The sequence below is a fragment of the Panthera uncia genome, chromosome E1, assembly GCF_023721935.1.
Source record: "Panthera uncia isolate 11264 chromosome E1, Puncia_PCG_1.0, whole genome shotgun sequence".
NCBI classification, from domain to species: domain Eukaryota; kingdom Metazoa; phylum Chordata; class Mammalia; order Carnivora; family Felidae; genus Panthera; species Panthera uncia.
In genome coordinates, this window is record NC_064814.1 from 58806736 (window position 1) to 58832501 (window position 25766).

Consider the following 25766-nt stretch of genomic DNA (forward strand, 5'->3'; position numbering starts at 1 on the left):
CAGCCCCTCCCGAGCGCCAGGGGGCGCCGCTGAGCTGCGCCGGTTTGGAGCGGCGCCACGCCGCAAGGGTCCTGCCCGCCCGCGGAGCCCCCGGGCCACCCGCGGTCCCCCGCCTTTCCGCGCTCGCAACTCTGAGACACCGTGGGAAGAGTCGCCTTCGCACTTTATTAGACAGAGGGGGCAGGCAGGGGTCGCGCCGCGCTTCCTTCAGGCTCCCTCCATCCCAAGCCGCCTACAGGTCTCTCGAGGTCTCGGACTTTTCCTTCTCAAGATGTTTCTTCTGGGGACCCTGGTTGGGGGGTTGGAGGAGACAGCAGCGCTCGCCACGGAGGTCTAGCCGGGAATACTGCCCCTGGCCAGCCTCTGCTCCGCTTTCTTTCCACGCACGAGTCAGTGCCCGGGACTGGACTCCTATAAGCCCCTCCTCTGGATGAGGGCAGGGGACGCCCCAGCCACCCTCATCTGCTTCAACTACCCAGCTGTGGCGCAAGAGGGGTGTGGGGTCTGAGCCCCAGAGAACAAGGGGTAGGTGGGCTCACCATGAACACCCTCTTCTCTTGGGCCGTCTGGAAGCGGCCGTGGCCAAACTTGGAGGTGGTGTCGATGAACTTGAGTTCGATGTTCTCCAGGGCCTGGCGGCTGTGGTGCACCAGGAGGGACTGGAGAGGAGCAAGATGCAAGGTCCTCACCCACTGCCTCCCGCCACCCCCACCACCCCCAGGCCACACGGGAAGGTCTCACTCACTCGGCTTCTGCCAGAACCCCTCCCTTTTTGCTCTCCCTATTCCCACCCTCTTGGGAGCAAGGTGAAGGACAGGGCAGGCCAGTCCCTCGACCCTCCCACCATAGAGGCACTGACCTTCCTCAGCGTGATGACCCGCTTCTTGGTGCCCGCGATGCAACCCTTCAGCATGACGAAGTCATTGTTGACTTCCCCGTAGTGGGGGAAGCCGCCCTGCGGAGAGGTGGGTCAGGATCCAGGCTCCGAAAGGGGCTGCAGTGTTAGGGGCAGCTGCAAGCCCCGGGAGAGCTCCCCACACATGAGCTGGAGCCAGCCCCTGGCCCCAGGGCAGCACCTGAGCCACATTCTAAGTCCTTATCTCACTGAACACTCTTAGCGAGGGAGACACTGAGGCTCAGAGAAGCAGGATCACTCGTTCAGGCCTTGCAGCTGCTACATAGTGCAGCCGGGACTTGAACCCAGGTGGCCCGAGTCCCAGGCCACGGCTGGAGCTGCCGTGCTCCACACCCATGACGGCGGTCGGAGTGTGAGCTGGGTGCCGAGGGGGCTCAGAGGATGCAGGGACGGCAGGGGTTTGTTCCACCGGGGGGCTGCTCGCTGGGGCCCGAGCTCTGGGGGCAGGGAGGTACCCCACACACCTGCTCCACACGTGCACACCAGACCCCCCTCACCAGTGGCGTGATGGACTTGTCCGTCACATCGTAGCTGGTGGACGCATTGTTCCTGACCACCTTCCCGTCCTCCGTGTGCAGCCCGCGGCCAATACGGTAGATCTGCAAGGACAGCAGGGCACGTGGCAGGCAGCACGTGGCCTCTGGAGCCCGTGGCAGGTCTGTGCCCATCAGCACGGGTGCTCAGACCCAGGCACCGGCAGGGGCATTTCAGAGCCTTTGGGGGGCCAGGCAGCGTCCGGGTCAGGCACCCCACCCGCTGGGGTCCGGTCACGAGTGTCCCTCTACCACCGGGACTGCGGACACACCTTCTTGTTGAGCTCCGTGCGGTGGTGATAGCCCTTCTGCCCGGCCCGAGCGATGGAGCAGCCCACACGGGCAGGGTGCCAGGCGCCGATGCAGGCCACCTTGCGCAGTCCCTTGTGGGTCTTCCGTGGCAGCTTCTTGGTATGCCAGCGGCTCGTGACCCCTGCAGGTGGTGGGGGCGGGCTTAGAGGCCAGTCTGGCCCCCACCCCCTCCAGGCAGCCTTCCTGGAGCCACCGTCCCCACCCAGCCCTACCTTTGACCCCCCGGCCCTTGGTGACGGCAATGACATCGATGACCTCGCTCTGGCTGAACACACTGTGCACCGGCACCTGCTTCTCTAGCCGGGCCTGGGCCCAGGCCACCTTCTCAGCCACCGTGCCGCCATTCAGCTGGATCTCCATGATGTGGGCCTTCTTCTGCCGGAAAGGCAGCAGCTTCATCTGCAGGACATGGCCCGGCCAGTCGGTTCCCAGAGGGCTGCACCCCCCAACCGCAGACCTGGCATGACTGGCTGGTGGCCCCCAGCAGGCTTTCATGCATACATGCATTCAGCAGATGTTCCAGTGCTCCAGTCTTTCGATATGCTATATTCTGTGCTGGGCACTGGGGAGGACTGAATATTCTGATGGAATATTGAGGGCAGCAGGGACAGTTACTGCACGTAAGGCAGTACGTGTCCTCTGAGGGGACAGCCCTCAATAACAAGAAGGAGCTACTGAGTGAAGATCTGAAAGTTTGGGGAGCAGAGGGAACCACCTGTGCAAAGGCCCTGTGGCAGGGAAGATCCTGGGGAGCTGGTGGGCTAGAAAGGAGAGCAGTACGTCTAGACCGTGGTGAGCAAGGAGGAACGTGGTGCACGATGAAGTCAGAGGTGAGCTGGGCCCTGCCCGGGCCAGTCTTGAAGGGAGAGGCTTGGGCTTTATTCTAAGTGCAGGATGTGACACAATCTGGTTCATGTTTTTAGACACCTCTGGCTGCTGCTGTGTGAGGCACGGGCTGCGGGGACACACAGGTGGAAGCAGGGACGCAAGTCACAGCCCAGTGCTCAACAAGTACTTATGGAGCACCTACTGCATACAGGGCTCTCGGTGGCTGGGGTGCTGGGGGCACAGCACTGAACAGGCAGCCACGGCCCTGCCCCCGTGGAGCTAGTCTGTAAAGGGAAACGGACATGACCAATGACATGTGTAACCAGGAACAGCAAGTGTGGCAGTAACCGAGGCAGGGGAGCAGAGGGGTGCTGCTCCAGGCCTACGCAAGCCTTCCCTGAGGACAAGATGCCAAGGACTGTTCCAGAATAAGCCAGAAGGTGTTAGCAACCTGTCAGCCCACTCAAGCCAGACCCCACGTATGAATGTTGACTCACACACGCCTTGTGCCAGGACCCAACGGGAGGTGGCTGGCCCTCTACACTGGACATTGGCAGGAGGTCCAGGCCTTGTGGGGCGTGTCAGGGCCTTGGTTGACCACTAGGCGTGGCGGACGGCCCAGAGCCCTCAGAGCACACGGACACCCATCCCCGGGGCTGCGGGAGGCCAGCACAGCCAGTCACCCAGCCCTTTGGGGCTGTGCCCCGGCTCGTGGTATTTTTAGGCTGACATTTGCCAGGGCTCCTGGAAGCTGGGGCGGGGGAGGGTGGGCCCAGGGAGTGGACTGGCACACCGGGTGTGGACGAGGTGGGAGGGCTGACCTGAGTGTGGACAATGACACGAATGACTTTGCAGTACTTCTTCATGGCGGCAAAGTCTTTCTGCAGCTGCTTTTTGCCCTCGGCGTCACGCCATCTCTTGCAGGCCTTGGTGAAGGCTTTCTTCTTGCTCTTGTGCCTGAGCCACACGCAGGAGACACGTAGAGGGGCCAGCCGGGGCAGCTGCCCAGGCCTGCCCAGCCCCCACGTGCCCACAGCCCACCAAACAGGCCCCTCAGGGCAGTGAATGTCCTCTCCTCCCTCCTTCCCTTCCCGGGGAGACCACCGCGGGGCCCTCCCCCGGGGTCCCCAGTCGTCAAGCACAGACTGCCCCTCCTTCTCCGGGCCTCCGGCTCCTCCTGTACAGAGCGGACGCGCTCCCGCCTCCTGAGGCCTGCGTGTGAGCGTCAGGTGTGCCCGAGCTCGAGGGAGGCGTGTGCTGGCCGGCGCCACGGCCACCTGCCTACACCGCTGCGGCCGCAGACCCCGCTTCTAGGGCCAACGGCCAGTACTGGCCAGGCGCCACGCCGCGTCGTTCCCAACCCTCCCCCAAACTCTGGAGGGTGGATGTACTGTCCCCATTCTACAGAGGAAGAAACGAAAGCTCACAAAAGTCAAAGTCCCTGGATGAGGGCCAAATTGATAACAGTAGAAAAAACAGAAACAAGGCCAGCTGGCACTCGGTGAGCACTTTCTGTGTGCTGAGCACTTGACACACTGCTCATTTAATCCTCACGGCAGCCTCATGACACAGGGATTACTCCATCGGATGGTGTCTCCATCTGGTGGTGTCTGTGATGGGGGGGGATCAATCTAAGAGGCTCTAAGAGGTGAGCCAGCTTGCCTGTGGTCGTACAGCCCGTGCTGGCTCAGAAGCCCAAGCTTATTACCTCCCAGAGAGGGCCAGGACCGGGCTATGCCTCTAACTCCGTAAGGATGGGGGTGTCGGTGAAGTTCCTTGGGCACGTGGGCCTTCCCTTTCAGGACTGAGTGCCCCCAAATGCCTTCCTTTCTGATGAGAAGAGCTTGTCAGCTAGCTATTTCCCTTTTCACCCTGGCTGCTAGGAAGCTCTGAGCCGACTCTAACATTTCATCAAATTAGTCCCTTAATTAACCCTGGGGATTAGAACATGCGCTTCCTCTCTTCCTCTATCCCAATTTCCACTCCGGCCCCCTAGTACTTGTCTTTTATTGAATTGAAGGCAACCTCCCCCACAAACACTTTCCTGCCTCCCATACACTGTTGCCACTTCCCACCCCCCTCGTGCCAGTCCACACGTGGTCCCCCCGAGGGCAACGCTCACCAGTCCTTGTAGAAGCGGCGACGGCACTCATCACTGAGGTGTTCTGCAAAGATGGTCTTGAAGCTCCGCAGGCCTCGAGGAGTGGCCACGTAGCCCACAACGCCGACCACCACCAGAGGCGGCGTCTCCACAATCGTCACTGCCTCCACTTCCTCCCGCTTCGAAATTTCTGGAGGGGACCCGGAGACAGGGGCATGGAGGAGGGCCTCTGGGACCCACGGGGAAAGGGGATGGAGTGGAAGAGCCAACCACAGCCCCTCCTGCCCAAGGGAGGGTGGAGCACCATGGCCTTAGGGCTCCCACTGACCTCCGGCCCCCAGCCTGCACCCTCCCTGCCCCTTCTCTCTGCTCCGCCTGGGGCAAGGAGCAGGTGCTGGGCAGGGCCCTTGAAGTGGTCTCTGGTAGCTCTGACTCTGAGATCTCAGACAACGCCTGACTTGCTCCCTGCCTCAATTTCCCCATCAGACCCTCTGGAAATGGGCGAGGAGAGCCGACAGCCAGGGCAGCATCCCCCAAAGGGCAGGGCTGGGACTCCTTTAGTGGAGAGCACTTGAGCCGTTGAAATTTTTTTTTTTAATTTTTTTTTTAACGTTTATTTATTTTTGAGACAGACAGAGACAGAGCATGAACAGGGGAGGGGCAGAGAGAGAGGGAGACACAGAATCTGAAACAGGCTCCAGGCTCTGAGCTGTCAGCACAGAGCCCGACGCGGGGCTCGAACTCACAGACCGTGAGATCATGACCTGAGCCGAAGTCGGACGCTCAACCGACCGAGCCACCCAGGCGCCCCAAGCCGTTGAAATTTTAACAGTTATGAATATACGTTGATGAGCTCTAGAAAAATACCTGTATTTTGTCCAAAACCCGTGATTTTATAGATGTTATTAATAACACTAAAACAAAGTAAAAGCAAGTCTAAAAGAAATATATCAGGAGATGGGGAGCCTGCGTGCCTCAGTTGATGAAGCGTCCGACTCTTGATTTCAGCTCGGGTCATGATCTCACGGTTCGTGGGATAAAGCACACCGTCAGTGTGGAGCCTGCTTGGGATTCTCTCTCCCTCTCTCTCTCTGCTCCTCCCCTCTCACACTCCCTCGCTCTCAAAAAAAAAATATGGATGTGTATATATACACACACATATATGAGGTGATGAACAGAACACATTTGTAGCTGCCAGAAAGTTGGAGGGATGGTGGCTGATGCTATAAAGGGGCAGCAGGAAGGACTCCCATGAGGATGGAATGTTCCACGGTACACACATTTACACATGGCAGAGCCGCATGGAACTAAACACGCACAGGAAACCTGAACACGATGGGTAGGTTGTATCCAGGTCGGTAACCGGTTGTGACACATTACCGTAGTTTATAAGATGTTTCCGTCGGGAAATTGGGTCACGGGTGCATGGGATTCTACAGTGATCTCAAAACAAAAGGTGTATCAGGGCACCTGCCTTTGAACTGTAGCTCCCCCACTTATGGACTGGTGATGGGCAAGTTTCATAACTGCTTAATTTCCTCATCTGTAAACCAGGGGCGATGACAGAATACACCTCGAGGGGTGGCCAGCGGTCAGGGCTTGGTGACAGTCAGTGTCCTGACTGTGGTTCCTGCGGCATGGCCTCGCCCTTTCTGGGACCGTCTCCCGTCCTGGCGCCCAGTTCAGGCTCCTGGCCTCCGGAAGTCTTTCCAGACCCTCTGGCAGTTGGGGATGCTCCACACCCTCCCCCACCCCCGTGTCCCCCCACAGCCACTCACTGAGCCCCGGCCGGTGCACTTCTCGAAGAGTGTGAGTCATGCCAGCCTTATAGCCCAGGAAAGCCGTGAGGTGCACCGGCCGGCTGGGGTCGTCCCGAGGCCAAGTCTTCACCTTGCCCCGGTGCCGGCTGCTCCTCTTGTGGGGCAGGAAGCCCAGGTGTCCATGCCGAGGGGCAGAGAACTTCCGGTGGGACTGGGGGTGGGAGGAGGAGGGGACAGTCAGAGCTGGGGTGTCTCTGGGCCCAGAGAAGTGAGCCAGAGACCCCAGACGGGGCCCTGGTGGTCTTCAGTGCCCCCATCTATCTATAGGGAAGGAGGGCAGGTCGGTTCAGGGACAGTGTCTTAGGGACAGAGCCAGCACCAAGCTCTCCTCACCCGCAGGCTTCCCACTTTAGTGGGCTCAGCCTGCTGGGCCCAGGAGGGACAGGCCCACACTGTGGCCGAGGGCTAGAGGGACAGGGAGGCACAGCCATCTGTCTATCTTCTTGCCCATTCCAGGCCTGGCAGCCTGAGCTCTGGCCCCCTGTTGTCCCCTTCAGTCACCTCCGCCCCTACAGGCCCAAGGACCATCCCTGCTGGGAAGAGACTCCAGAAGCCCACCTGCCCCTCCCAGGAAGCTGGCTGGTTCCAGCCCCCTAGCCCACTGACCATGGCAGCCCGTCCCGGCAGGTCAGGAAAGGAAGGGGCCTCCCCGACAGGCGCTGGAGGTCGAATGGCAGGGCCAGAACGCCCGGCAGCCAGGTCCCAGATTTAGCCCCTGGCAGAAGAGCTTGGTCATGTTCCGTGGCGGTCATGGGTTCTGGTGCCAGGAGCAGGCCTGGCCTGGGGCGGAGCGAGAAGGGGCATCCGATGGGCAGGCTGGGGTGGGGATACCTGGAGCCAGGCCTGTCACTGCTTTCCTCAAGGGCCCCGGGACTGGGTCACACCACTTCGTTTTCTGCCTTGTGTTGCCCTCCCAGGCCAGGAACAAGTCGGCCCGGTAAAGAGTCAAGGAGCCCAGGTTGGGGAGAGGGCTTCTCTCAGGCAGCTGCAGTCAGGAGGGTCTGGTCCACTTGGCTGGCGGTTCCTGTCTCGTCCTGAGGGCTGCCAGCAGGGCCTGGCCAAACTGCCTGGGGTGCCGGGGGCCGGGGGTGTGAATAGCTGTCATCTAAGAACAAAGGTTCTACGCTTATCAAGTTTTGAACCTATAGAGAGAGTCAGTTTTACAGGCCTGAAATGTCTCTGAGGGCCTGGGGATCTTGCCTTGCTGGTGCTAAGATTTTGTGCTAGTAAAATGTCACAATTCTCTGTCATTGCTGTTGTTAATGACAAAAGAACTTGTAACACTTTGGGCTGAGCCCCACAGGAATTAAATCACTGGGAAGGGGCAACCCTCAGCCCCAGGAGTGGCCCAGGGGGAGAGAGACTACCTGAGCGGAGGAAGCACAGAAGGGACACCCGCAGGGGCGCCTGGGTGGCTCAGTCGGTTAAGCATCCGACTTCGGCTCAGGTCACGATCTCACAGCTTGTGAGTTCAAACCCCGTGTTGGGCTCTGTGCTGACAGCTCAGGGCCTGGAGCCTGCTTGGGATTCTGTGTCTCCTTCTCTGCTCCTCCCCCGCTCACACTCTGTCTCTCTCTCTCTCTCTCTCTCTCTCAAGAATAAATAATAAAACATAAAAAAAAAAAAAAGAAAAGAAAAGAAGGGACACCCGCACACTCAGGGCAAAGGGAAGGCCACCCATGCTGAGGCCCTTGAGCACAGCAAGACAGGAGGGTGTGGTAGGACCGGCTCCTGGCACACGGGCCAAGAACCAGGGGGCCGGGCACAGAGCCACAAGCTACTTGGGTTCCTCCCTCTCGTATGCCTTTTCCTGCTTCTGCTACATGATCCCCAAGCCCCTCTGCTACCAAACAGCAGTGGAAAGATGCCACTCCCGTGCTTTGCTTTAATCGAGTTCTCTGCTTTCTCATATTCTTCTGGTGAGCCATAGCGGTGGCATCGGGCCTGGCTCTGTAGGATCCCCTTGTTCAGCCCCACGGTACAGGCCGATGTTAAGATTCGTTTGGTCTGACAGTGTGTGTTTCTAAGGGTTCGTGATTTCACGATTTGACATTTCTGTGACCCCAGATCCTGTGCATCCGTAGAGTTGATGGCTCCATGTCCCTGACCCCGGCCTCCAGGCATGAAGTGACCAGCACCCTCCGTGGTGCTGGCCGAGGGCCACGCCAGATATGGAGATCACGGAAGGTGATCAACAGGGCCCTGGTCAGTGGAGCTACCCCGGGGGCACAACAGTGCTCGGGGCCGGGACAGAAACATCAGTCCCAGACCAGAGCACTCCGCGTCCAGCATAGGAGCCACTTCTCCCTGTGGGTGAGGGCCCTAAGGGCAAGCCCTGCCTCTTGTTCTGCCCCAGAAAGGCCCCCTAAGCTTACTGGCATTGGCCAATCCATGAGGGGCTCTGGAAGACACAGTGGAGCCCAGAGAAGGCTGCAGGGAAGGGACAATTCAGCAAGGCTTCCTGAAAGAGTGGGGCATTTGGCAGTTTGTTATTTGTTGACTTTGTTGTGTTTTTTGGTTGTTCTACCGGTCTGAGTTCTCCAGAAGGGCCCAGCTCTGTTCGTCTTGCTGCCTACTGCAGTTGCCACGTACCTGCACACCAAAGAAACTGAATGAATAGTCTGCTTCTTCCAGTGTTTGTCTCGTCTTAGAACGTAAGCAGGGGCCTCTGTTTTCTCCACTGGCGTATTCCAAGCGCCGAGACCAGCGTCTAGCGCACAGCACACCAGCCGCAGCCCCCGCGCTGGGAGGGGTTTCCCGAGCCCACCATTGGGCGGGCCTGCAGAACTACGAGTCCCATGGTGCCTCGCGAGCGCAGGCAGTCCCGCGCAGGCGCAGCTGTCCTACAGCGGCCTCTGCCGCGGGAGAACTATAAGTCCCATGGTGCCTCGCGAGTGCCGGCCGCCTTGCGCCGGCGCAGCCGCCCTAGGGTGTCCTCTGCTGCGGGCGAACTAGGCCGTGGTAACCGGTCAGAGGCCAGGCTCGCTCGTCCGAGAGAAGAGCCCCACCGCACGCCGCCGCCATGCCGGATAGCTGGGATAAGGACGTGTACCCCGAGCCCCCGCGCCGCACACCGGCGCCCTCGCCGCAGACCTCGCTGCCCAACCCCATAACCTATGTGACGAAGGCCTTCGACCTCCTCGTGGACCGGCCTGTGACCCTAGTGAGAGGTACGAACCCCATCCGGGCCTCACCGCTCCCCAGGGCCCCCCGCCGCCGAATCTGGAATACTCCGCCACACCTAGGGCTTCGCCCCTGTGACCGGTCCCCGTCGTCCCCACCCGGACACCTGGGGTCTCGTCGCCTCCTTGGACCCCCACCCCGTTTCCACTGCACCTTAGGAACACCCCTGTCTTCTGCACCGAGACCCCTCATTGCTTTCCGGGCCTCGCCGCCTGGGGGAACTCTCCACGCACCCCTGGTCTCCAGGCTCGCCCAAATATAGGGGGGGTGTGCGGATCGCACCCTGGCCTGAGGCTTGTTAAACCCCATTCTCCCTGCACGCTTTGCATCCTGAGTTGTGCACAGTAGGCAGTCAGCAAACGGCTGTTGGAGGGTTCTCTGCTAACCCTGTGCACGCCTACAAAATGACCCGGATAGTCAGGGGATGGCCGAGGTCCCCTCGACCTAGATATGCTGTGACTTGTACTCCGTGTGTGCCCAAGCTTAAGAGCTGTCCAGATACCCCCAACCGTGGTCCAAACCAGGTAGATGTTTAAAACAGCTCTTTGTTGCCCAGTTTGTTCAGCTCGCTCCGTAGCACGAGCACACACTGCCCTCAGTCACTAATGCTAAGCAATTCATCCATTAACCAATTCAGGGGTGCCAGGGTGGCTCAGTCGGTTAAGCGTCTCACTCTTGATCTCAGTTCAGGTCTTGATCTCAGGGTTATGAGTTCAAGCCATGTGTTGGACTCCACGCTAGGCATGGAGCCTCCGTTAAAAAAGTAATTAACCAATTCATTCGTTCAACAAAACATTTGGAGTGAGCGCCATGCCCTGGTGGCTTGTTGGGATAAAGTCAACAAATCAGATCCCCACATCTGGAAAAGGCACGGCAATGGATCCACTCCTCTTTTTTGTAATGGTTTTTTATAAAGTGTTTTAATTTTTTTTTTTAACGTTTTTATTTATTTTTGAGACAGAGAGAGAGCATGAACGGGGGAGGGGCAGAGAGAGAGGGAGACACAGAATCGGAAGCAGGCTCCATGCTCTGAGCCATCAGCCCAGAGCCCGACGCGGGGCTCGAACTCCTGGATTGTGAGATCGTGACCTGAGCTGAAGTCGGACACTTAACCGACTGAGCCACCCAGGCGCCCCTAGAAAGTGTTTTATACGTCTGGAGGGATGAGATCGCACGAGTTCCAACTCGTTAGTTTAGCGGTGGGGAAGTTGAGGCCAGGTCAGTGGTGGCAAATGGCACGGGCCGTCTGTCTACAGGGTGGAGACCTTGTGCGGCGAGGTTGGCCCACAGGGGGATCTGGAGAAGGGTGTGGGCCTGCAGAGCGTGGGTTCTGAATCCTGTATCTCTCTGGGCCTTGGTACTGTCTGTACTGAAAAGGACCCACCCCATAGGATTGTTTTGGGGACCGAGTGAGACAATGTGTCTGGCTCCCAGGAACCCTCCATAAATGGTGGAGGTCACTATTTGTAGCCCAGGGCTACCAGCCACACTTGTTAGAGTCCAAATGGCAGTCTTTGTGAAAGCTGGGAACGTTTGGGACATCTGCTTCTTTGGTTTGTGGGAAATAACAAAGCTAAGAGCCCAGACTCCGGCCTGTCCAAACAAATAGGTTTTTTCTCTTTACAGAGTTTATAGAGCGGCAGCATGCGAAGAACAGGTATTACTACTACCACCGGGAGTTCCGCCGTGTGCCAGATATCACCGAGTGCCAGGAAAAGGATGTCTTGTGCATGTTTGAAGCAGAAATGCAATGGAGGAGAGACTAGTATGTCCCTTCTTAAGTCAGGGAATACTGAGCCTTGCACAGTGAGCATCTCCGGCTGGGCCCTTTCCCTGGGGAGACCCTGGGATGGTGGTCGGTTGACAAGAATGCCTCCTGGGCTTGGCCCACATCTTGTGGGTGGAGAGCCCCCACCTATGACCTCTGGGTACAGGTAAGGATTCTTTGTGGACCACTTTCTTGGTTGTTTTTTCAGTAAAGTTGATCAAGAAATCGTCAATATTATCCAGGAAAGGCTGAAGGCGTGTCAGCAGAGGGAAGGCGAGAGCTACAGGGAGAACTGCGCCAAGGAGATTGAGCAGTTTGCCCAGGTGGCCAAGGCCTACCAGGACCGCTGTACGTGAGCCCCCACACTGGCCTCATCCTTCAACCCTCCATTTTCTCCAGTCAAGGTTTTTTTACAAACATTACTGCCCAAGAGTGCTGACTGGTTGGGGGAGGGGTCTGTTTGCTGCCAGGTATCTGTGCTGCCTTTTCTTTCTCTGCTTCTAGGGAAGACTCCAGTCTATACCTTTGGTAGATTTGGCCCGTGACTTCCCTCCCCCAATCTCTTCCTCAGATCATGACCTGGGTGCCCATTATTCGGCCAGAAAGTGCCTGGCGAAGCAGAAGCAGCGGATGCTGGCAGAGAGAAAAGCTGCTAAAGAGGCCGCCGCTGCGTGAGGCAGCTCTTTCAGCCCCCATACGGAACGATTGCTAAAATAAAGAGTAATGTCAAATTGGCTTTTGGTCTTTTTCAATCCTCATTTGACCTATTGGTGAATCTTAATTCGTTTCGTTGGCTTCATCACCCTTCAAATCTACCTGCTACGAAACTTGAAGTAAAAAACACTATTAACAAGCTTCAATTCACTTTATTTTTCTCATACAAAACTATGTGGTAGCCACAGCTGGAGCCTGGGTCCTCTGCACAGAGACTCTGGTGTGGGTCTTTACAAGATGGTCAGTGAATTCCTAGGAAAAACAGAGACTTAAGGTGTACAGATGCCGCCCCACCCACCGTCCACCCTTGTCCAGGCTCACAAGGAGGGGTGGGCAGGCAGTACCTGATAGGGAGACTTGGTGAACACAGTCTCCTTCCAAAGATCAGGGGTGAGATAGCTGTAGGTCTTGGAAATGGCATCAAAAGTGGCCTTGGCTGCAAAGGGGAAAACAGGAGTGAGCTGGTGGATTCTCGTGACAACCACAGGTACAGACAGACACTGTTGCACTCCTAGGAACAGAGAGACCACTTGGGGCCGGTCTGCCGTGCATTAGGAGAGCCTTCCTCTCTCTCTCTCCGAAAACACGCCAACCACACACCGAGTATGATTAAGCGGAGCTGAGAGAAGCCACAGCCCCCCTTGGGACCACCTACCGAAGTTGCCCAGGGTGGCAGTGCAGCCCCTGGCTGAGGTGTAGCAGTCATCGATACCAGCCATCATCAGTAGTTTCTTAGGTACAGGGGCTGAGACAATGCCAGTGCCTCTGGGGGCAGGAATGAGGCGCACCAGGACAGAACCACAGCGGCCTGTCACCTGTGAAGGTGGGAGGAGTCAGCAGATGGGTGATCAGGAGTCTGCACCCCTGCAAGCCCCATCGTTGGCTACCCCCGACCTACCTTGCATGGTACAGTGTGGGGCTTCCCAATCTTGTTCCCCCAGTAGCCTCGCCGCACGGGGACGATGGAAAGCTTGGCCAGGATGATGGCCCCACGGATGGCGGTGGCTACCTCCTTAGAACACTTAACACCCAAACCAACGTGTCCATTGTAGTCTCCGATGGCAACAAATGCCTATAAAAAACCTGATATGACCCGTGGTCCATTGCCCGAACAGGCCCGCACAGCACCAGCAACTCCCACCAGAACACCCACCAGGCCCTGTTGCCCTCCTCAAGGAAAGAGTGGCCACCGCCAGGCCGCTCTGAGGTCCAGAGGAGATCTTTCCTCTCTCTCCCCATTACGAAAGCCACACGTGAGGCAGCAAGCGTGGCTGTGCAGAGCCGAGAGAGCCTCACAAAGCGCCTTGGCAGAAATGGCTCGGCTACCTTGAACCTGGTCCGCTGGCCAGCGCGGGTCTGCTTCTGCACAGGCATAATCTTCAAAACCTCGTCCTTGAGCGACGCCCCCAAGAAAAAATCAATGATCTCGGACTCCTGAAAAACGTGACGTGGGCACAAAAGTGGTTATCACGACACAAAAGCCACCTTTGAGAACCGTCACCTGGACCCCTGGAACCGGTCCCCAAGTTGTCCCGCCACGGACAGAGATCATCCCCGGAGCCCACATTAAACGAGAAACCCAGGGGCCGCACCCACCCACCGGCCCGTCCCCTGGAGGACGCACGCGCTACCTTGATGGGCAGAGAGAAGAGATAGATCTCCTCCAGGGACTTGATCTTCATATCCTTGACCAGGCGGCCCAGCTTGGTGACGGGCATCCACTGGAAAGAACAAGCTCAGGTAGACTAGGACCGTGCGTCCGGCGCCGCCGCCCATGGGCCCGTCTCACGCGCGCGGCCCGAACCTACCTCCTTGTCCTCGGCCTTGCCTCCGCGAGCTCCGCGGCCGCGGCCCCGGCCTCGACCCCGGCCGCGGCCCCGACCCCGGATGCCGCTGCCGAAGCCTCCGCGGAAGCCGCCGCGGCCTCCCATTCCAGGGCCCCCGGGCCCTCCGGGCCCTCCCGCAGCACCGGCGTCATCCGCCATTTGCTGAAAAGAATGACAAAAAAACAGTCAGCGAAGCCCTAGCATTCGCGGTCGCACGAGGCGCCCAGAGGACGACTCCCTCCCGGGAGCGCCAACGCGCCAACCGGGGTCCCGCCGGCCGTCCGCGCACTCCCACCACCCTGGCCCCGGGTACCGCCACCCGCAGCGGAGAGACTCACGTGTATTCCCGGAGAAGAAGAACTAGGCCGCGCGGGAGGGAGCATTTATAGCAAGCCAAGTGCCGCGAGATCGTGGCTGCCCTAGGCGCGACTTTGCCACGGACCAATCAGACAGGTGGTGACGCGCTCCCAGTGTTCCCCCGCCCGCTTTGTGTGCGCTTGCGCGCCTGCGGCTCTGCGGCGCGAACTCTCTGAGTTGTAGTCGTCTTGCTTTTCCCGTTCGCTGCAGGTAGGTCTAGTCCTCGCGTCCCGGGTTGGTAGCTGCGAGGGACGGCGTTGGTTGAAAATCACCCGCGGCTTTGGTCGTGGCCGCGGGTGAGATTCGGCGCCCAGAGCCACCGGGGGCCTCAGCTCACATCCCACTCGTCGGTGTGGGGAGGTGAAACCCAGGCCCCGACAAGCGCGGCCAGCCCGGCTCCCGCCCCGGCCTCGCCGCGCGTGCTCTGGCCTCTGACTCCCGACCCCATGCTCTGTCTGCAGGTCGCCGGCGCCCCGACCCCGAGGCCCAGGACGGCAGGGAGGCAAGCTCTGCTCTCAGCGCTCAACGAAGCTGGTGGTCTGAGTCGACCGCGTGTGACTGCCCTTGGCCCCCCCAGCCATCAGCCTGGGAGGTGCATCTCTTGGACGCAGGGAGCAAGGTGTTTGTGGAGGGGAGAGACTCTAGGGCACCTCCTCTTCGCGACCAGTGCAACTCTGTGTTGGATGCCGTAGAGGGGTACACCATGGCTCTCGGAGGTTGGCAGGTGACTCGTTAGTCATTCTGTAAGTGGCAGAACTACATTGGAGACCCAGGTGTGCTCCTCCACACCCCCATACCTTGTCCAGGAGCAGATAAAGTATTTTCCAGCTTGGTGGTGAGTTGGGCTGGGCCAGCAAACCACCAGAAAGTGAGAATACAGAGAAACAAGGCTAAAATACGGTGGGGGGGGGGGGGGGAGGAAGGGGGAGCCCTACCGCTCAATATCAATTACAGACCCTATCAGGGAAAGCTGTGTGGATCACTCCTGCGACTCAGACAGTGAGAGACCGCCATCACCCTGAACTCTTGCTTTTGTCCGCTGGACGTTGGTTCAAAAAAATCTCTCCCGGTTTTTTCTTTCCACAAAATAAAGTTTTCCTTTGTTTGTTGGCTTTGGTTGTGGTTTTAGCATAGCTTGCATGTCTTGAATTGCAATTCTCTGCGATTTCTAAAGAATTTCCTTTTGCTAGTAAAATAACTGATTTTTATTTTTGAGGTTGATAGCATCAGAGTGTAAGATCCCCAGCTCAAAGTCTTGCAGTGGCCCCCTATTGTTCTCAGGAGGGGGATAGGGTCTTTAGGATTTGATGAGCTCAACACTCTGGTAGTGAACCTACAGTTCTCTGGTAATGTGCCTCGGGTGTGGGAACATCCTGGTTTTCCAGGTTGAGATTGGTCTCCACATGTCTTTCCTCCTAGGCTTGCCCAAATAGAGCCTCCCTGTTCTGGAACACCCTTCCGCATACTAGGCCCGTTACTGTGGTACCACAGGTTGTATGGGAATTTGGTCCTGACATCCCTCATCTGTATTCTGGAGCAAGATGTCTTAGATCCTAAGAGACCTTGCTGGTGGGTCCGTGGGAAAAGTCCTGGGCTCTTGGACATCTGGCCTGAGCAGCACTATTTGAGGAAAGGTAGGGGAATGATTCCTACTTTCCTGCCGAAGCCTCAGCTTTGGGAAAACAGCACCCAGAAGTTTGGTTCCCGGCCTGGTGCTGCCTGGGGATCAGGCAGAGGCTCCAGACACCTGCCCAGGTCCACACTGCCTACCTCAATTATAAGCAAGGGCTAGATGGTACAGAATACCTACCAGTGGGCCCTGGACCAAGGCTGTGATTGGCCTGAGCTGGACAATGCCACTGTGATGTCGGCCCACTCCTGCTGTGAAATGGAGGCTCCTGATCCCTGGGGGTCAGTGGAGCTGCCGTCCAGACACAGATCATGGTGAGCATGGGACCCTCTTGCCTCTGGCCCTTAAGTTTGTTCCTAACTCAAGAGCTGTCCAGAGCTGGACCCCGTTCCTTATTCTGAGTGGGAACACTGGGTAACAGGTTCCCAAACGAGACTAGAAAACCAACATTTCCGAGGGCTCTGGTCAGGTCTAACTCCAGGCCGAGGCCAGTTCCAGCCAGGGACTGGTAGTTGTCTTGACCCTCACAGCTGCCCCCTCAAAATGGATGCTGACCCGACCCTCCACTTGGAGTTTCCCTTTGGGTACACGGTCCGATCCTGGTCCCAGCCAGGCCCTGAATTTGGCCTTTGCAGAGTGGCGGATATGATCTCAACCTCTTCGCCAGCCCTCCCGACTGCAGCTTCCTGTGCTCCGTATGCCACGGGGTTCTCAAGAGGCCAGTGAGGCTGCCATGCAGCCACATCTTCTGCAAGAAATGCATCCTCCGGTGGCTAGCCAGGTGCTAGTGGGTCCCCGAGAGGCTGGGAGGGCAGGAGCAAGGCTGTGGCCTGGAATAGAGAGGAAGACCTGCCAAGCAGTGACTTACAATGGCCGGAAGAGGCCACTGCCAAATCTCCTGGGACATAAGAATATGTGGGCCCCTGCAGCCTGTGGGATCTGCGGCTCCAGCCTCAGAGCCGAGTTCCCTATGAAGCCCTCATGCCTCTTCCAGCTTGAGAAGGGACCTCCTGGGAAGGCATGTTGCTGCCAACTGGTCCTTCCCACTCCCAACACTTCCCCCCCCCGCCCCGCCCCCCTCAACTCATGCCTCCTAGACAAAAGACCTGTCCGTGCTGCAGGAAAGAAGTGAAACGGAAAAAGATGGTCCATGTAAATAAACTCCGGAGGACCATTGGCCGCTTGGAAGTCAAGGTAGCTTGAAGCACCCACTCCCACCACCCTTCTGCTCCTGCCAGGGGAGGGGGAGAGCCAGGAGAGGGGTAAGGAGAATCCTATCAGAAAGAGCGGAGGGTTTCTGCTCCAGCAGCATAGACTGAAGCCTGGGGGTCATCAGTCCTGAGTTTGAGTCACATCTCTGCCATTTACTTGCTGTGTGACTTTAGGCAAGTTACCTAAGTTTTCTGAGCCCCTGGGGCCTCAGTTGTAAAATGGGGATTCTACAAAATTTTTAGAGAATGAAGTGTCTGCTGTGCTGGCCACTACTCTCCAGCCCCCTATTTTTATAGATGTCTCGGTTCCTCAAGCCTCAGGCCCTGTGCCTCAGAGATCTAGATTCTTCCCACCTCCAAGCATTTGCCCAACCATTTCCCTCTCCTCATCATTAATGCCATTAGGGCTTGGCAGTCTCCCAGTTCAATATGACAGATGGGGGAGTCTGTGGAAGGTAGGCCGCTCGTGAGCTGGCAGTGTCCAAGCTGGCCTGGCTCACATGGTGCTCTCCCTACCCCCAGTGCAAGAACGCAGAAGCTGGCTGCTTAGTGACGTGCCCCCTGGCCCATCGCAGGGGGCACCAGGACTCCTGCCCTTTTGAGCTGATGGCTTGTCCCAACGAGGGCTGCCCGGCACGGGTGCTGCGTGGGGCCCTGGCTGAGCACCGGCAGCACTGCCAGCATGGGGCCCAGCAGCACTGCCCACTGGGCTGCGGGGCCACCCTGGGCCCGGTGGAGCGTGCCCACCACAACTGCTACCAGGAGCTGCGTGAGGCCTGGAGCCAGCGGCAGGAGCGCAGCCGGAGCCTGGCGCTGGGCCTCCTGCGGCGCGTGCGCAAGGTGCACCACGCCACCAACTTCATCCGCAGGCAGCTGGCCCAGCTCCGGGACTTCCTGCGCGAGGATGACGCGCTGATCGTGGGCACCCCGCAAGAGGAGACTGAGGCCACCCCAGAAGGCAGCACTGGGGCCGAGGTGTGGGGAGCCCCGGGCCTAGGTACCTTGTAATTAGAGACGTAAATAAACGCGGAGCCCAGGCCTGGCCCCCCCCCCGCCACCTCTGTGCTTGCTGGCCTCACAGCTTTATCCCATTTGTCACCCTGCCCCCTTTCCAGGCACTACTGCCTTCACCCCGCAGGGATACGACGACCTTTCTCCCTGGACCTCTTCTTCCCAGAAGGCTCTTCTCCTTGCCCTCCATTTGCCTGGTTTCTTTTCCCTCGGATGTCTTCTCATAGAGGTTTCCCCTGATCCTCTCCCAGGGAAGGGATCTGCTTACTAGCTTCACAGCCAATCACACAAAGAGCTCAAAACGCTGAACTCATAGAAGTCAACGCCTCACAATGACTCACGAGGAACCCCCATTTGTCTCCGACCTCCTGCCCTTCCATTCTCCTCCCTGCTAGTTCCCTGGAGCCACAAGCACTGTTCCCCCACATAGCCACAGGGGTCCATGCTTACCAGCTTCAGGTCTGGCTCAGGTGTCACCTTCTCGATGAATCCTCTCCCACCACCCCATGTGAAAGTGTACCCCCTACACTCCGCTCCATCCAGCGCACTAATTTCTCGCTCTTCCTTCGCCCACCCTTCTCCCCTGTAGCACCTGAGCTACTTGAAGGCAGGGTTTTGTTTTTTCTCCTCTGGTGTCTCCCAAATGTCTGCGCCAGAGCTTTGCACATAGAATGTGTTCAATAAATATTTGAGAGACTCCGAAGTTACGAGGTCTAGTCGTTTACGGGCGTTACATCTCACACCAGACCATGAGCCCCGAGGCCGGACCTAGTTGACGGCACCCGACCGCACTTGCCCCCAAATCCCAGAATGCCGAGGGGGCAGGAGTCTTGGGATCAGTTTAGTAAACATCTTCCACGGCTCTCTTTTAAAATTTCCACTAACAGGCAAACAGCGTGCAAACCCCGTAACTGCCATCTTTGCCCAACGCCCGCAGCCGCCTCCAAGCCGCTCTACCCCCGCCCCTCCAGGCCAGAAACGCGTCTTCCGCTTCCTTACACGGAAGCTGCCCACAGTAAAGATGGCGCCGAGCGCACAGTGCTGATGACGCCATAGTCATGGGCCGTGACGCCATCTGCAGCGCGCCGGCAGTGAGAAGTGGCGAGCCAGGTTCCCTCACGCGGCGGCGGCGGCGGCGGCGACATGGCGGAGCCCGTGGCGGGAGTGGGTCGCTTCAAGGCCAAGTGAGCCGGGGCGCTGCGGCTGCGGGTGCCGCCCAGGGAGGGAGCGAGGTTCGCAGCAGGAATAGCAAATGCGCCCGCCCTGCACGGGGCGCCCATTCGGGCCTGGGGAGAGCCTGAGGGCGGTGTGCGGACTGCCCCGCAGGGGTCGTGGCGGCTGCGTTATTACAAAGTCGGGGGGCCAGCCTCGGTTATTACATCAGGAGCTGGCTTAGGAGTTGTGGATGAAAAAGTCTAGAGGAGGAAGGGTCGGGCTGAGCACAAGTCGCGGCTGGTCCTGGACGGCAGCGGGACGCCTCGACCCTCAGGTACCGGGAGAAGAACCACTCTGGGGCAGGCGGCCTGGAGGCTTTCACCAGCTGTCCCTCTTCAACACGACTGGAGATGGGCGGGTCCGCTGTGGCCCTGGAGGCCCCGCATCCTGTGCTTATTCATTCCCCAAGATCCCCTGACCATCCTGGTGAACCGGACAGACTCATTCCCTCCGTGGGGGCTCGGTGTGATAGAAGAAACATGTCAAGCACATCGTTTCTGTCACTAGTAGTGACGAGCAACGCCTGGTGCCGAGAACATCTCTGTGGGATAGCCACCTGGGTTCGGGGGCTGGGGGACTCCCATTTCATCTTGGTTGTCAGGCTTCCCCCCAGTGGAGTTAGCCAGGCACCACTGAAGTCCAGGAAGAGAGACCCAAGCCACACGCAGGGAACATCCTGTGTGACACAGAAAAGGTCAGCAGAGGCTCCTCCAGCCAGGGTCTCGGAAATCTGTAAGGTGGTGACCTAAGCAGGTGTGTTCTGAAAGGCCTTTTTGGCAGCAGCTCTTGAGGTGGGAGATAGGGGCCTGGTGAAAAGGTTGGAGCAGCTGTCCAGATGAGAGTGCAGTGGCCTGGACCAGCATGGAAGCAGCAGCGGGGGGAGGGAGGAGGCGACAGATGAAGGCTACTTGGTGGGTGGGAGGAAGGGGCCAGGCTTGGGGAAGGGACGGCCTGGGCCTGGGGGAGATGGCTGTTGCTCCAGGCTGGTACCCTGAGCTGGCCTCCCACGGCCAGCAGGGGGCCCCCAAGGCACAGCCTTCTGGGCTCTGGGGAATCTCTGGAAAGCCTGGGCTGCCGTCCTTCTGCCTGAGGACCTGGCGTGAGTCACTGCCCAGCTCCAGGTGTCCTGTTCTCTGTGACATGGGGGTAACCAACACCCATCCCACAGTGCTGCTGAGAGAAGATGACAGAAGAGCTACCTCTGACCTCCCATGCCTCTGCCTGGGATCTCCTCCAGGGCAGGGTCCTGTTGGGAGAGCACCCAGCACAGAGCTGGCACCCGGGACCAAGGGGTGGGTGACTCACCGTCTTCCCCCCCCCTGTCATCCCTCTAGCTATGCCGTCGAGCGCAAGATTGAGCCTTTCTACAAGGGCGGGAAGGTGCAGGTACCAGCCCGGGGAGGGGCAGAGTGGGGGGGCAGGCAGGGTGCTGCAGAGAGCTATCTTGGCTAAGACCCTTCTGTCACCAGCTGGACCAGACTGGGCAGCATCTCTTCTGCGTTTGTGGTACCAGAGTCAACATCCTGGACGTGGCCTCGGGGGCTGTGCTGCGGAGCCTGGAACAGGTGAGGATGGGGAGAGCCAGGGCAGGGGGCAGGTGTGGGGGCAGCCTGTTCTCACGGTACCGTGTGCCAACTCTCGCCTCTAGGAGGACCAGGAGGACATCACCGCCTTCGATCTCAGCCCAGACGACGAGGTACGTGGCGCAGGGACGGGAGGCGGACTCTGGGACCTCTCGGTCCAACTTTGAGGACCTGTGGCCATGCCTCCACACGCCCAGCTGAACCGCATCCTCCTCCAGGTGCTGGTGACAGCCAGCCGGGCACTGCTTCTGGCTCAGTGGGCCTGGCGAGAGGGCAGCATCACCCGCCTGTGGAAGGCGATACACACGGCCCCTGTGGCCGCCATGGCCTTTGACCCCACCTCCACGCTGCTAGCCACAGGTAGGGCCCTGACTGGGTGGCCGGGCCGGCTGGAGGGCGCACGGTCAGCGGTCTTCGGGCACAGCAGCCCCTTCACTTCAAACACGTTCCCCTAGGCGGCTGCGACGGGGCAGTGCGCGTCTGGGACGTCGTGCGGCACTACGGGACGCACCACTTTCGGGGGTCATCGGGGGTCGTACAGTGAGTCGGGGTCCGGCAGGGCGGGCAGGGCGTTAGGCCCAGGGCGGCACAGCTCACCTGCCCCACCCCCCCACGTGCCTGCAGCTTGGTGGCCTTCCACCCGGACCCCGCACGCCTGCTGCTCTTCTCCTCGGCTGTGGACGCCACCGTCCGCATGTGGTCTCTACAGGACCAGTCGTGCCTGGCCACGATGACCGCGCACTACAGTGCCGTCACCTCACTGACCTTCAGCGCGGACGGCCACTCCATGCTGAGGTCAGCGGACAGCCCCTTGGGCCGCACGGGAAGCGGAGGGCTACAGCTGACACTCGAGAACTGAGGTGGCTGTCACCCCCCCCCTCCCCCCCCCCAGCTCAGGCCGGGATAAAATCTGCGTTGTCTGGGACCTCCGGACCCACCAAGCCACGAAGACTGTGCCAGTGTTTGAGGTGGGGGCTCCGGGGGGCCGGGGCCAGTAGAGGGGGCAGGGAGAGGGTGGGTCTGCCTGTCTGACCTGCTTATCCTCAGAGTGTGGAGGCCGCCGTGCTGTTGCCGGAGGAGCCGGCACCTGAGCTGGGCGTGAAGTCCAAGGGCCTGCACTTCCTGACAGCCGGAGACCAAGGTGTGCGGGGCCAGGCCAGGGTGGGCACCGGGGGCTGGGGGAGGTCCGTGGACTCGAATCCCAGCACCCCTGCCCCCACGCAGGCCTGCTGCGCGTGTGGGAGGCGGCCTCCGGGCAGTGTGTGTACACACAGCGGCAGTTGCCGGGCCCCAAGCAGGAGCTGACCCGCTGCGCTCTGGCCCCTTCCGCCGGCCTGCTGGTCAGCGTCACCGCCGACCACAACCTGCTGCTCTACGAGGCTCGCTCCCTGCAGCTGCGGAAACAGGTGAGCTCCGCCCCTGCCGATTCCGAGGCCCGCGGGGGCCGGCCCTCCACTCATGCGGGCTCTGGCTTGTGTCCCTCCTGTCCCCCCCCCCCCACCACCCCCAGTTTGCCGGCTACAGCGAGGAGGTGTTGGACGTCCGGTTTCTCGGGCCCGAAGACTCCCACATCGTCGTGGCTTCCAACAGCCCCAGCCTGAGAGTGTTTGAGCTCCAGACAATGGCCTGCCAGATTCTCCACGGCCACACCGGTGAGCGAGCCGAGCTGATGCCCCCAGCGCTTCGTCCTGGGCTGGGCTGCCCTCCTTTACCGTAATCGATGGCCGTTTTCTCTCTGCTTTCTCCCAGATATCGTCCTGGCCCTGGATGTCTTCCGGAAGGGGCGGCTCTTTGCCAGCTGTGCCAAGGTAAGGCATCCGGAGAGGTGTGGAGGCTTGGGTCCCAGGTGGGAAAGTCCAGCCCAGCCTGTGTCCTCACCCCTTTTGTTCCCAGGATCAGAGCATCTGCATCTGGAGGATGAACAAGGCCGGCAAGGTGGCCTGTGTGGCTCAGGGCTCCGGGCACACGCACAGCGTGGGCGCGATCTGCTGCTCTAGGTAGTGGGTCAGGGCTGGAGTCCGTGCTCTTGCAGAACCCTGCTAATGGGGGTCCAGCTCAGGGGGCTGTGTGGGGGGAAGGCTTTGGCCTTGATCTTTGAGGCTTAGGACTGGGGATACATCACAACACACCAGGGGCACCCCCGGTTGCCGTTGGAAGTAGAGGCGCCTCAGAAGAGGTCTCGGGGCATCAAAGTGGGAGGCTTGGGGCTCCTGGGTGGCTCAGTTGGCTAAACCTCCATCCTTGATTTCAGCTCAGGTCTTGATCTCATAGTTCATGGGATTGAACCCCGTGGTGTGGAGCCTTTTGGGATTCTCTTCCTCTCTTTCTGCCCCTCCCCCTGCTTATGCTGTCTTACTTTCTCTCTTTCCGTCTCTCTGTCTCTCTCCCAAAGTAAACTTTCCCAACTAGGAAGGGGAGGGAGGTTTCAGGTCAGAAAGAATGACACTGAGCCAGGCTCGGGCAAAGAAGACATTTTCTGCCGGGGACGGGTGGGGTGTTGTGACAAAGTCACCAACTCCGGTGGACCCAGGGCAGGTGGTGGAGAGTGTGAACTAAGTGGTTCCAGAGGCATGTGGGGGTTGTCCAGAAGCTGTCTGCATTCTGGAACGGTCCCCCTGGTTGGGACCATGATCCTGCAGACTCAGGCTGTGGTCCCCTGGTAGACAGGGCTGGCCGTGACTCAGCAGGTGTCTCCCCCTACCCCAAATCTGGTCTCAGGCTGAAGGAGACCTTCCTGGTGACGGGCAGCCAGGACTGCACCGTGAAGCTGTGGCCTACCCCTGAAGCCCTGCTGTCCAAGGGTGCATCCTCGGACAGCGGTCCTGTCCTTCTCCAGGCTCAGGCCACACAGCGCTGCCATGACAAGGTGACAGCACGTGGCACATCGGGGCACGGGTATGACAGGGCCCTTGCCGGGATGGGAGTCTGAGTCGCCACCTGCTCCCGTCCCCAGGATATCAACAGTGTGGCCATTGCCCCCAACGACAAGCTGCTGGCCACGGGCTCGCAGGACCGCACGGCCAAGCTCTGGGCTCTGCCGCAGTGCCGGCTGCTGGGCGTCTTTTCAGGCCACCGGCGCGGCCTCTGGTGCGTCCAATTCTCGCCCATGGACCAGGTGCTGGCCACCGCGTCCGCTGACGGTACCGTCAAGCTCTGGGCGCTGCAGGACTTCAGCTGCCTCAAGGTAAGCCGTCCCCACCGCAGGCCCGGCCCCCCTCCCCGGTGCCGGCTCACATCCTCCCCCCTCACCCGCCCCATCCCGCAGACGTTCGAGGGGCACGATGCTTCTGTGCTGAAGGTGGTCTTCGTAAGCCGCGGTACACAGCTGCTGTCCAGGTGCGGGGGCTGGGGATACGGGTGGGGGTTTGCTGCCGATGGGCCCCAGGACTGAGCCCCCTCCCAATTCCGACCCCAGCGGCTCTGATGGTCTCGTGAAGCTCTGGACCATCAAGAGCAACGAGTGTGTGAAGACTCTGGACGCCCACGAGGACAAAGTCTGGGGGCTGCACTGCAGCCGGCTGGACGACCGTGCCCTTACCGGTGCTAGCGACTCCTGTGTCATCCTCTGGAAGGTATGTAGGCTTGGGGCAGGGGTCGGGGCGGGGGGGGATGGTGGGAGGTGCAGGGCTGCATGCTAGTGCCGGTCCGATCTCGCTCTGACCCTAGGATGTGACCGAAGAGGAACAAGCAGAAGAGCAGGCCAAGCGGGAGGAGGAGGTGGTCAAGTAAGCGTGGGGTCCTTGCCCAGCTCCCCCGTGAGTGCCACCCCCGTGTCAACCACGTCCCGTGTATCGCACCCTTGGAGTGGGGTATACAGGTTTCAGCTATGCTTTATGGCATGGGGAAACTGAGGCTGCAGCAGCAACGCAGCTCACCACCACCAGGTGCTTCGGGCCAGGGTGCTGACTCCTGAGTCAGCCCTCGGATGGCTCTGCTTTCGGTCCCAGCCAGGTCCCCCAGTGACCCTGTTTCCCCCCCCCCCACCAGGCAGCAAGAACTGGACAACCTGCTCCATGAGAGACGGTACCTGCGGGCACTGGGCTTGGCCATCTCCCTGGACCGGCCCCACACTGTGCTGACTGTTATCCAGGGTCAGTGCCGCCTTGGGCCACACAGACGGGGTCTTGGGTCCATCTTGTGCCCCTTCCCGGGGACTCAGTCTCCCCTCTTCCCCTGCCCCCCACAGCCATCCGGAGGGACCCCGAAGCCTGCGAGAAGCTGGGAGCCACAGTGCTGCAGCTGCGACGAGACCAGAAAGGTCGGGAGGGAGGGCAGGCTGGGCAGTGGCCAGTATGGGCAAGGCAGCCAGCGGGCAGGTCTGACTGTCCTTGTCACCCACAGAGGCCTTGCTGCGCTTCTGTGTCACGTGGAACACCAACTCCAGGCACTGCCACGAAGCCCAGGCTGTGCTGGGTGTGCTCCTGCGGCACGAGGCCCCGGAAGAGCTCCTGGCCTACCAGGGCCTGCAGGCCTCACTCGAGGCCCTGCTACCCTACACCGGTAGGTGTGGGGGGGGGGGGGGGGAAGGGGGGGGGGGGGAAGGGGGCCGGGGGGACAGGGCGCGGCCCGGCCAGACCCCCTGACGTCCCTCTGTCCTCCTCCAGAGCGGCATTTTCAGCGACTCAGCCGGACACTGCAGGCAGCCACCTTCCTGGACTTTCTGTGGCACAACATGAAGTTGCCCCCCCTGCCTGTGGCCCCCTCTGCTCTCTGAAACATGCTGAAAGATTACTTTTCTACCCTCATTCCCTGTGTCTG

At 59.7% G+C, this 25766-nt stretch overlaps 5 protein-coding genes and 3 non-coding genes across 10 annotated transcripts; 4 read left to right on the forward strand and 4 right to left on the reverse strand.

Moving 5' to 3' along the window:
• Window positions 1–146: 146 nt before the first annotated feature.
• On the reverse strand, window positions 147–7895 carry RPL3L (ribosomal protein L3 like). 2 transcript variants are annotated; one of them, XM_049637276.1, is made up of 10 exons: window positions 7342–7895; window positions 6469–6661; window positions 4712–4880; window positions 3411–3546; window positions 1974–2160; window positions 1722–1882; window positions 1414–1515; window positions 860–955; window positions 540–659; window positions 147–289 (listed from the first exon to the last, which is right to left on the reverse strand). In XM_049637276.1, exons 2-10 carry the CDS (start codon window positions 6506–6508, stop codon window positions 233–235), a joined length of 1068 nt encoding a protein of 355 aa, XP_049493233.1. In that variant the 5' UTR covers window positions 6509–6661; window positions 7342–7895; the 3' UTR covers window positions 147–232. The 2 variants fall into 2 exon arrangements, with proteins under 2 accessions (XP_049493233.1, XP_049493232.1); XM_049637275.1 differs by lacking the exon at window positions 7342–7895 and adding an exon at window positions 7117–7257.
• Window positions 7896–9412: 1517 nt separating this feature from the next.
• NDUFB10 (NADH:ubiquinone oxidoreductase subunit B10) lies at window positions 9413–12196 on the forward strand. The gene is made up of 4 exons (XM_049637282.1): window positions 9413–9680; window positions 11320–11458; window positions 11670–11809; window positions 12033–12196. Exons 1-4 carry the CDS (start codon window positions 9533–9535, stop codon window positions 12134–12136), a joined length of 531 nt encoding a protein of 176 aa, XP_049493239.1. The 5' UTR covers window positions 9413–9532; the 3' UTR covers window positions 12137–12196.
• A 111-nt stretch (window positions 12197–12307) lies between these two features.
• RPS2 (ribosomal protein S2) lies at window positions 12308–14163 on the reverse strand. Its single transcript, XM_049637279.1, has 7 exons — window positions 13984–14163; window positions 13807–13896; window positions 13502–13609; window positions 13074–13247; window positions 12831–12990; window positions 12520–12611; window positions 12308–12427 (listed from the first exon to the last, which is right to left on the reverse strand). Exons 1-7 carry the CDS (start codon window positions 14158–14160, stop codon window positions 12347–12349), a joined length of 882 nt encoding a protein of 293 aa, XP_049493236.1. The 5' UTR covers window positions 14161–14163; the 3' UTR covers window positions 12308–12346.
• Window positions 12674–12804, reverse strand: LOC125927722 (small nucleolar RNA SNORA64/SNORA10 family). Its single transcript, XR_007459409.1, has one exon. It is a non-coding gene; the product is annotated as a small nucleolar RNA SNORA64/SNORA10 family (small nucleolar RNA).
• On the reverse strand, window positions 13333–13466 carry LOC125927721 (small nucleolar RNA SNORA64/SNORA10 family). Its single transcript, XR_007459408.1, has one exon. It is a non-coding gene; the product is annotated as a small nucleolar RNA SNORA64/SNORA10 family (small nucleolar RNA).
• A 451-nt stretch (window positions 14164–14614) lies between the features above and the next one.
• Window positions 14615–14741, forward strand: LOC125927753 (small nucleolar RNA ACA64). The gene has a single exon (XR_007459439.1). It is a non-coding gene; the product is annotated as a small nucleolar RNA ACA64 (small nucleolar RNA).
• Window positions 14742–15778: 1037 nt separating this feature from the next.
• Window positions 15779–18250, forward strand: RNF151 (ring finger protein 151). 2 transcript variants are annotated; one of them, XM_049637281.1, is made up of 4 exons: window positions 15779–16302; window positions 16624–16769; window positions 17110–17182; window positions 17722–18250. In XM_049637281.1, the coding sequence occupies exons 1-4, from the start codon at window positions 16300–16302 to the stop codon at window positions 18205–18207; spliced, it is 708 nt and encodes a 235-aa protein (XP_049493238.1). In that variant the 5' UTR covers window positions 15779–16299; the 3' UTR covers window positions 18208–18250. The 2 variants fall into 2 exon arrangements, with proteins under 2 accessions (XP_049493238.1, XP_049493237.1); XM_049637280.1 differs by having other exon boundaries at window positions 15791–16302; window positions 17086–17182.
• Window positions 18251–19285: 1035 nt separating this feature from the next.
• On the forward strand, window positions 19286–25753 carry TBL3 (transducin beta like 3). Its single transcript, XM_049637274.1, has 22 exons — window positions 19286–19394; window positions 20760–20811; window positions 20895–20990; window positions 21074–21121; window positions 21227–21368; window positions 21464–21548; window positions 21633–21803; window positions 21901–21976; window positions 22056–22149; window positions 22233–22414; window positions 22519–22660; window positions 22758–22816; window positions 22902–23005; window positions 23727–23874; window positions 23962–24192; window positions 24274–24344; window positions 24424–24580; window positions 24675–24733; window positions 24996–25099; window positions 25195–25266; window positions 25350–25508; window positions 25613–25753. The coding sequence occupies exons 1-22, from the start codon at window positions 19354–19356 to the stop codon at window positions 25720–25722; spliced, it is 2403 nt and encodes an 800-aa protein (XP_049493231.1). The 5' UTR covers window positions 19286–19353; the 3' UTR covers window positions 25723–25753.
• Window positions 25754–25766: the final 13 nt, after the last annotated feature.

Excerpts from the sequence above, each read along its gene's own strand:
- RPL3L (XM_049637275.1), bottom strand. Across the intron at positions 3,547-4,711 it reads CGCCGCTTCTACAAGGACTG|GCACAAGAGCAAGAAGAAAG; the intron begins GTGAGCGTTGCC and ends CGTGTGGCTCAG. Across the intron at positions 1,516-1,721 it reads GCACGGAGCTCAACAAGAAG|ATCTACCGTATTGGCCGCGG; the intron begins GTGTGTCCGCAG and ends CTGTCCTTGCAG.
- NDUFB10 (XM_049637282.1), top strand. The coding sequence starts at position 9,533 with ATGCCGGATAGCTGGGATAAGGACGTGTACCCCGAGCCCCCGCGCCGC. Across the intron at positions 9,681-11,319 it reads GCCTGTGACCCTAGTGAGAG|AGTTTATAGAGCGGCAGCAT; the intron begins GTACGAACCCCA and ends TTCTCTTTACAG. Across the intron at positions 11,810-12,032 it reads CAAGGCCTACCAGGACCGCT|ATCATGACCTGGGTGCCCAT; the intron begins GTACGTGAGCCC and ends TCTCTTCCTCAG.
- RPS2 (XM_049637279.1), bottom strand. The coding sequence starts at position 14,160 with ATGGCGGATGACGCCGGTGCTGCGGGAGGGCCCGGAGGGCCCGGGGGC. Across the intron at positions 12,991-13,073 it reads CCCACACTGTACCATGCAAG|GTGACAGGCCGCTGTGGTTC; the intron begins GTAGGTCGGGGG and ends CCACCTTCACAG. Across the intron at positions 12,428-12,519 it reads TCACCAAGTCTCCCTATCAG|GAATTCACTGACCATCTTGT; the intron begins GTACTGCCTGCC and ends TGTTTTTCCTAG.
- RNF151 (XM_049637280.1), top strand. Across the intron at positions 16,770-17,085 it reads ATCCTCCGGTGGCTAGCCAG|ACAAAAGACCTGTCCGTGCT; the intron begins GTGCTAGTGGGT and ends CATGCCTCCTAG. Across the intron at positions 17,183-17,721 it reads TTGGCCGCTTGGAAGTCAAG|TGCAAGAACGCAGAAGCTGG; the intron begins GTAGCTTGAAGC and ends CCCTACCCCCAG.
- TBL3 (XM_049637274.1), top strand. The coding sequence starts at position 19,354 with ATGGCGGAGCCCGTGGCGGGAGTGGGTCGCTTCAAGGCCAA. Across the intron at positions 22,150-22,232 it reads CCTGACAGCCGGAGACCAAG|GCCTGCTGCGCGTGTGGGAG; the intron begins GTGTGCGGGGCC and ends GCCCCCACGCAG. Across the intron at positions 25,267-25,349 it reads GCTGCGACGAGACCAGAAAG|AGGCCTTGCTGCGCTTCTGT; the intron begins GTCGGGAGGGAG and ends TGTCACCCACAG.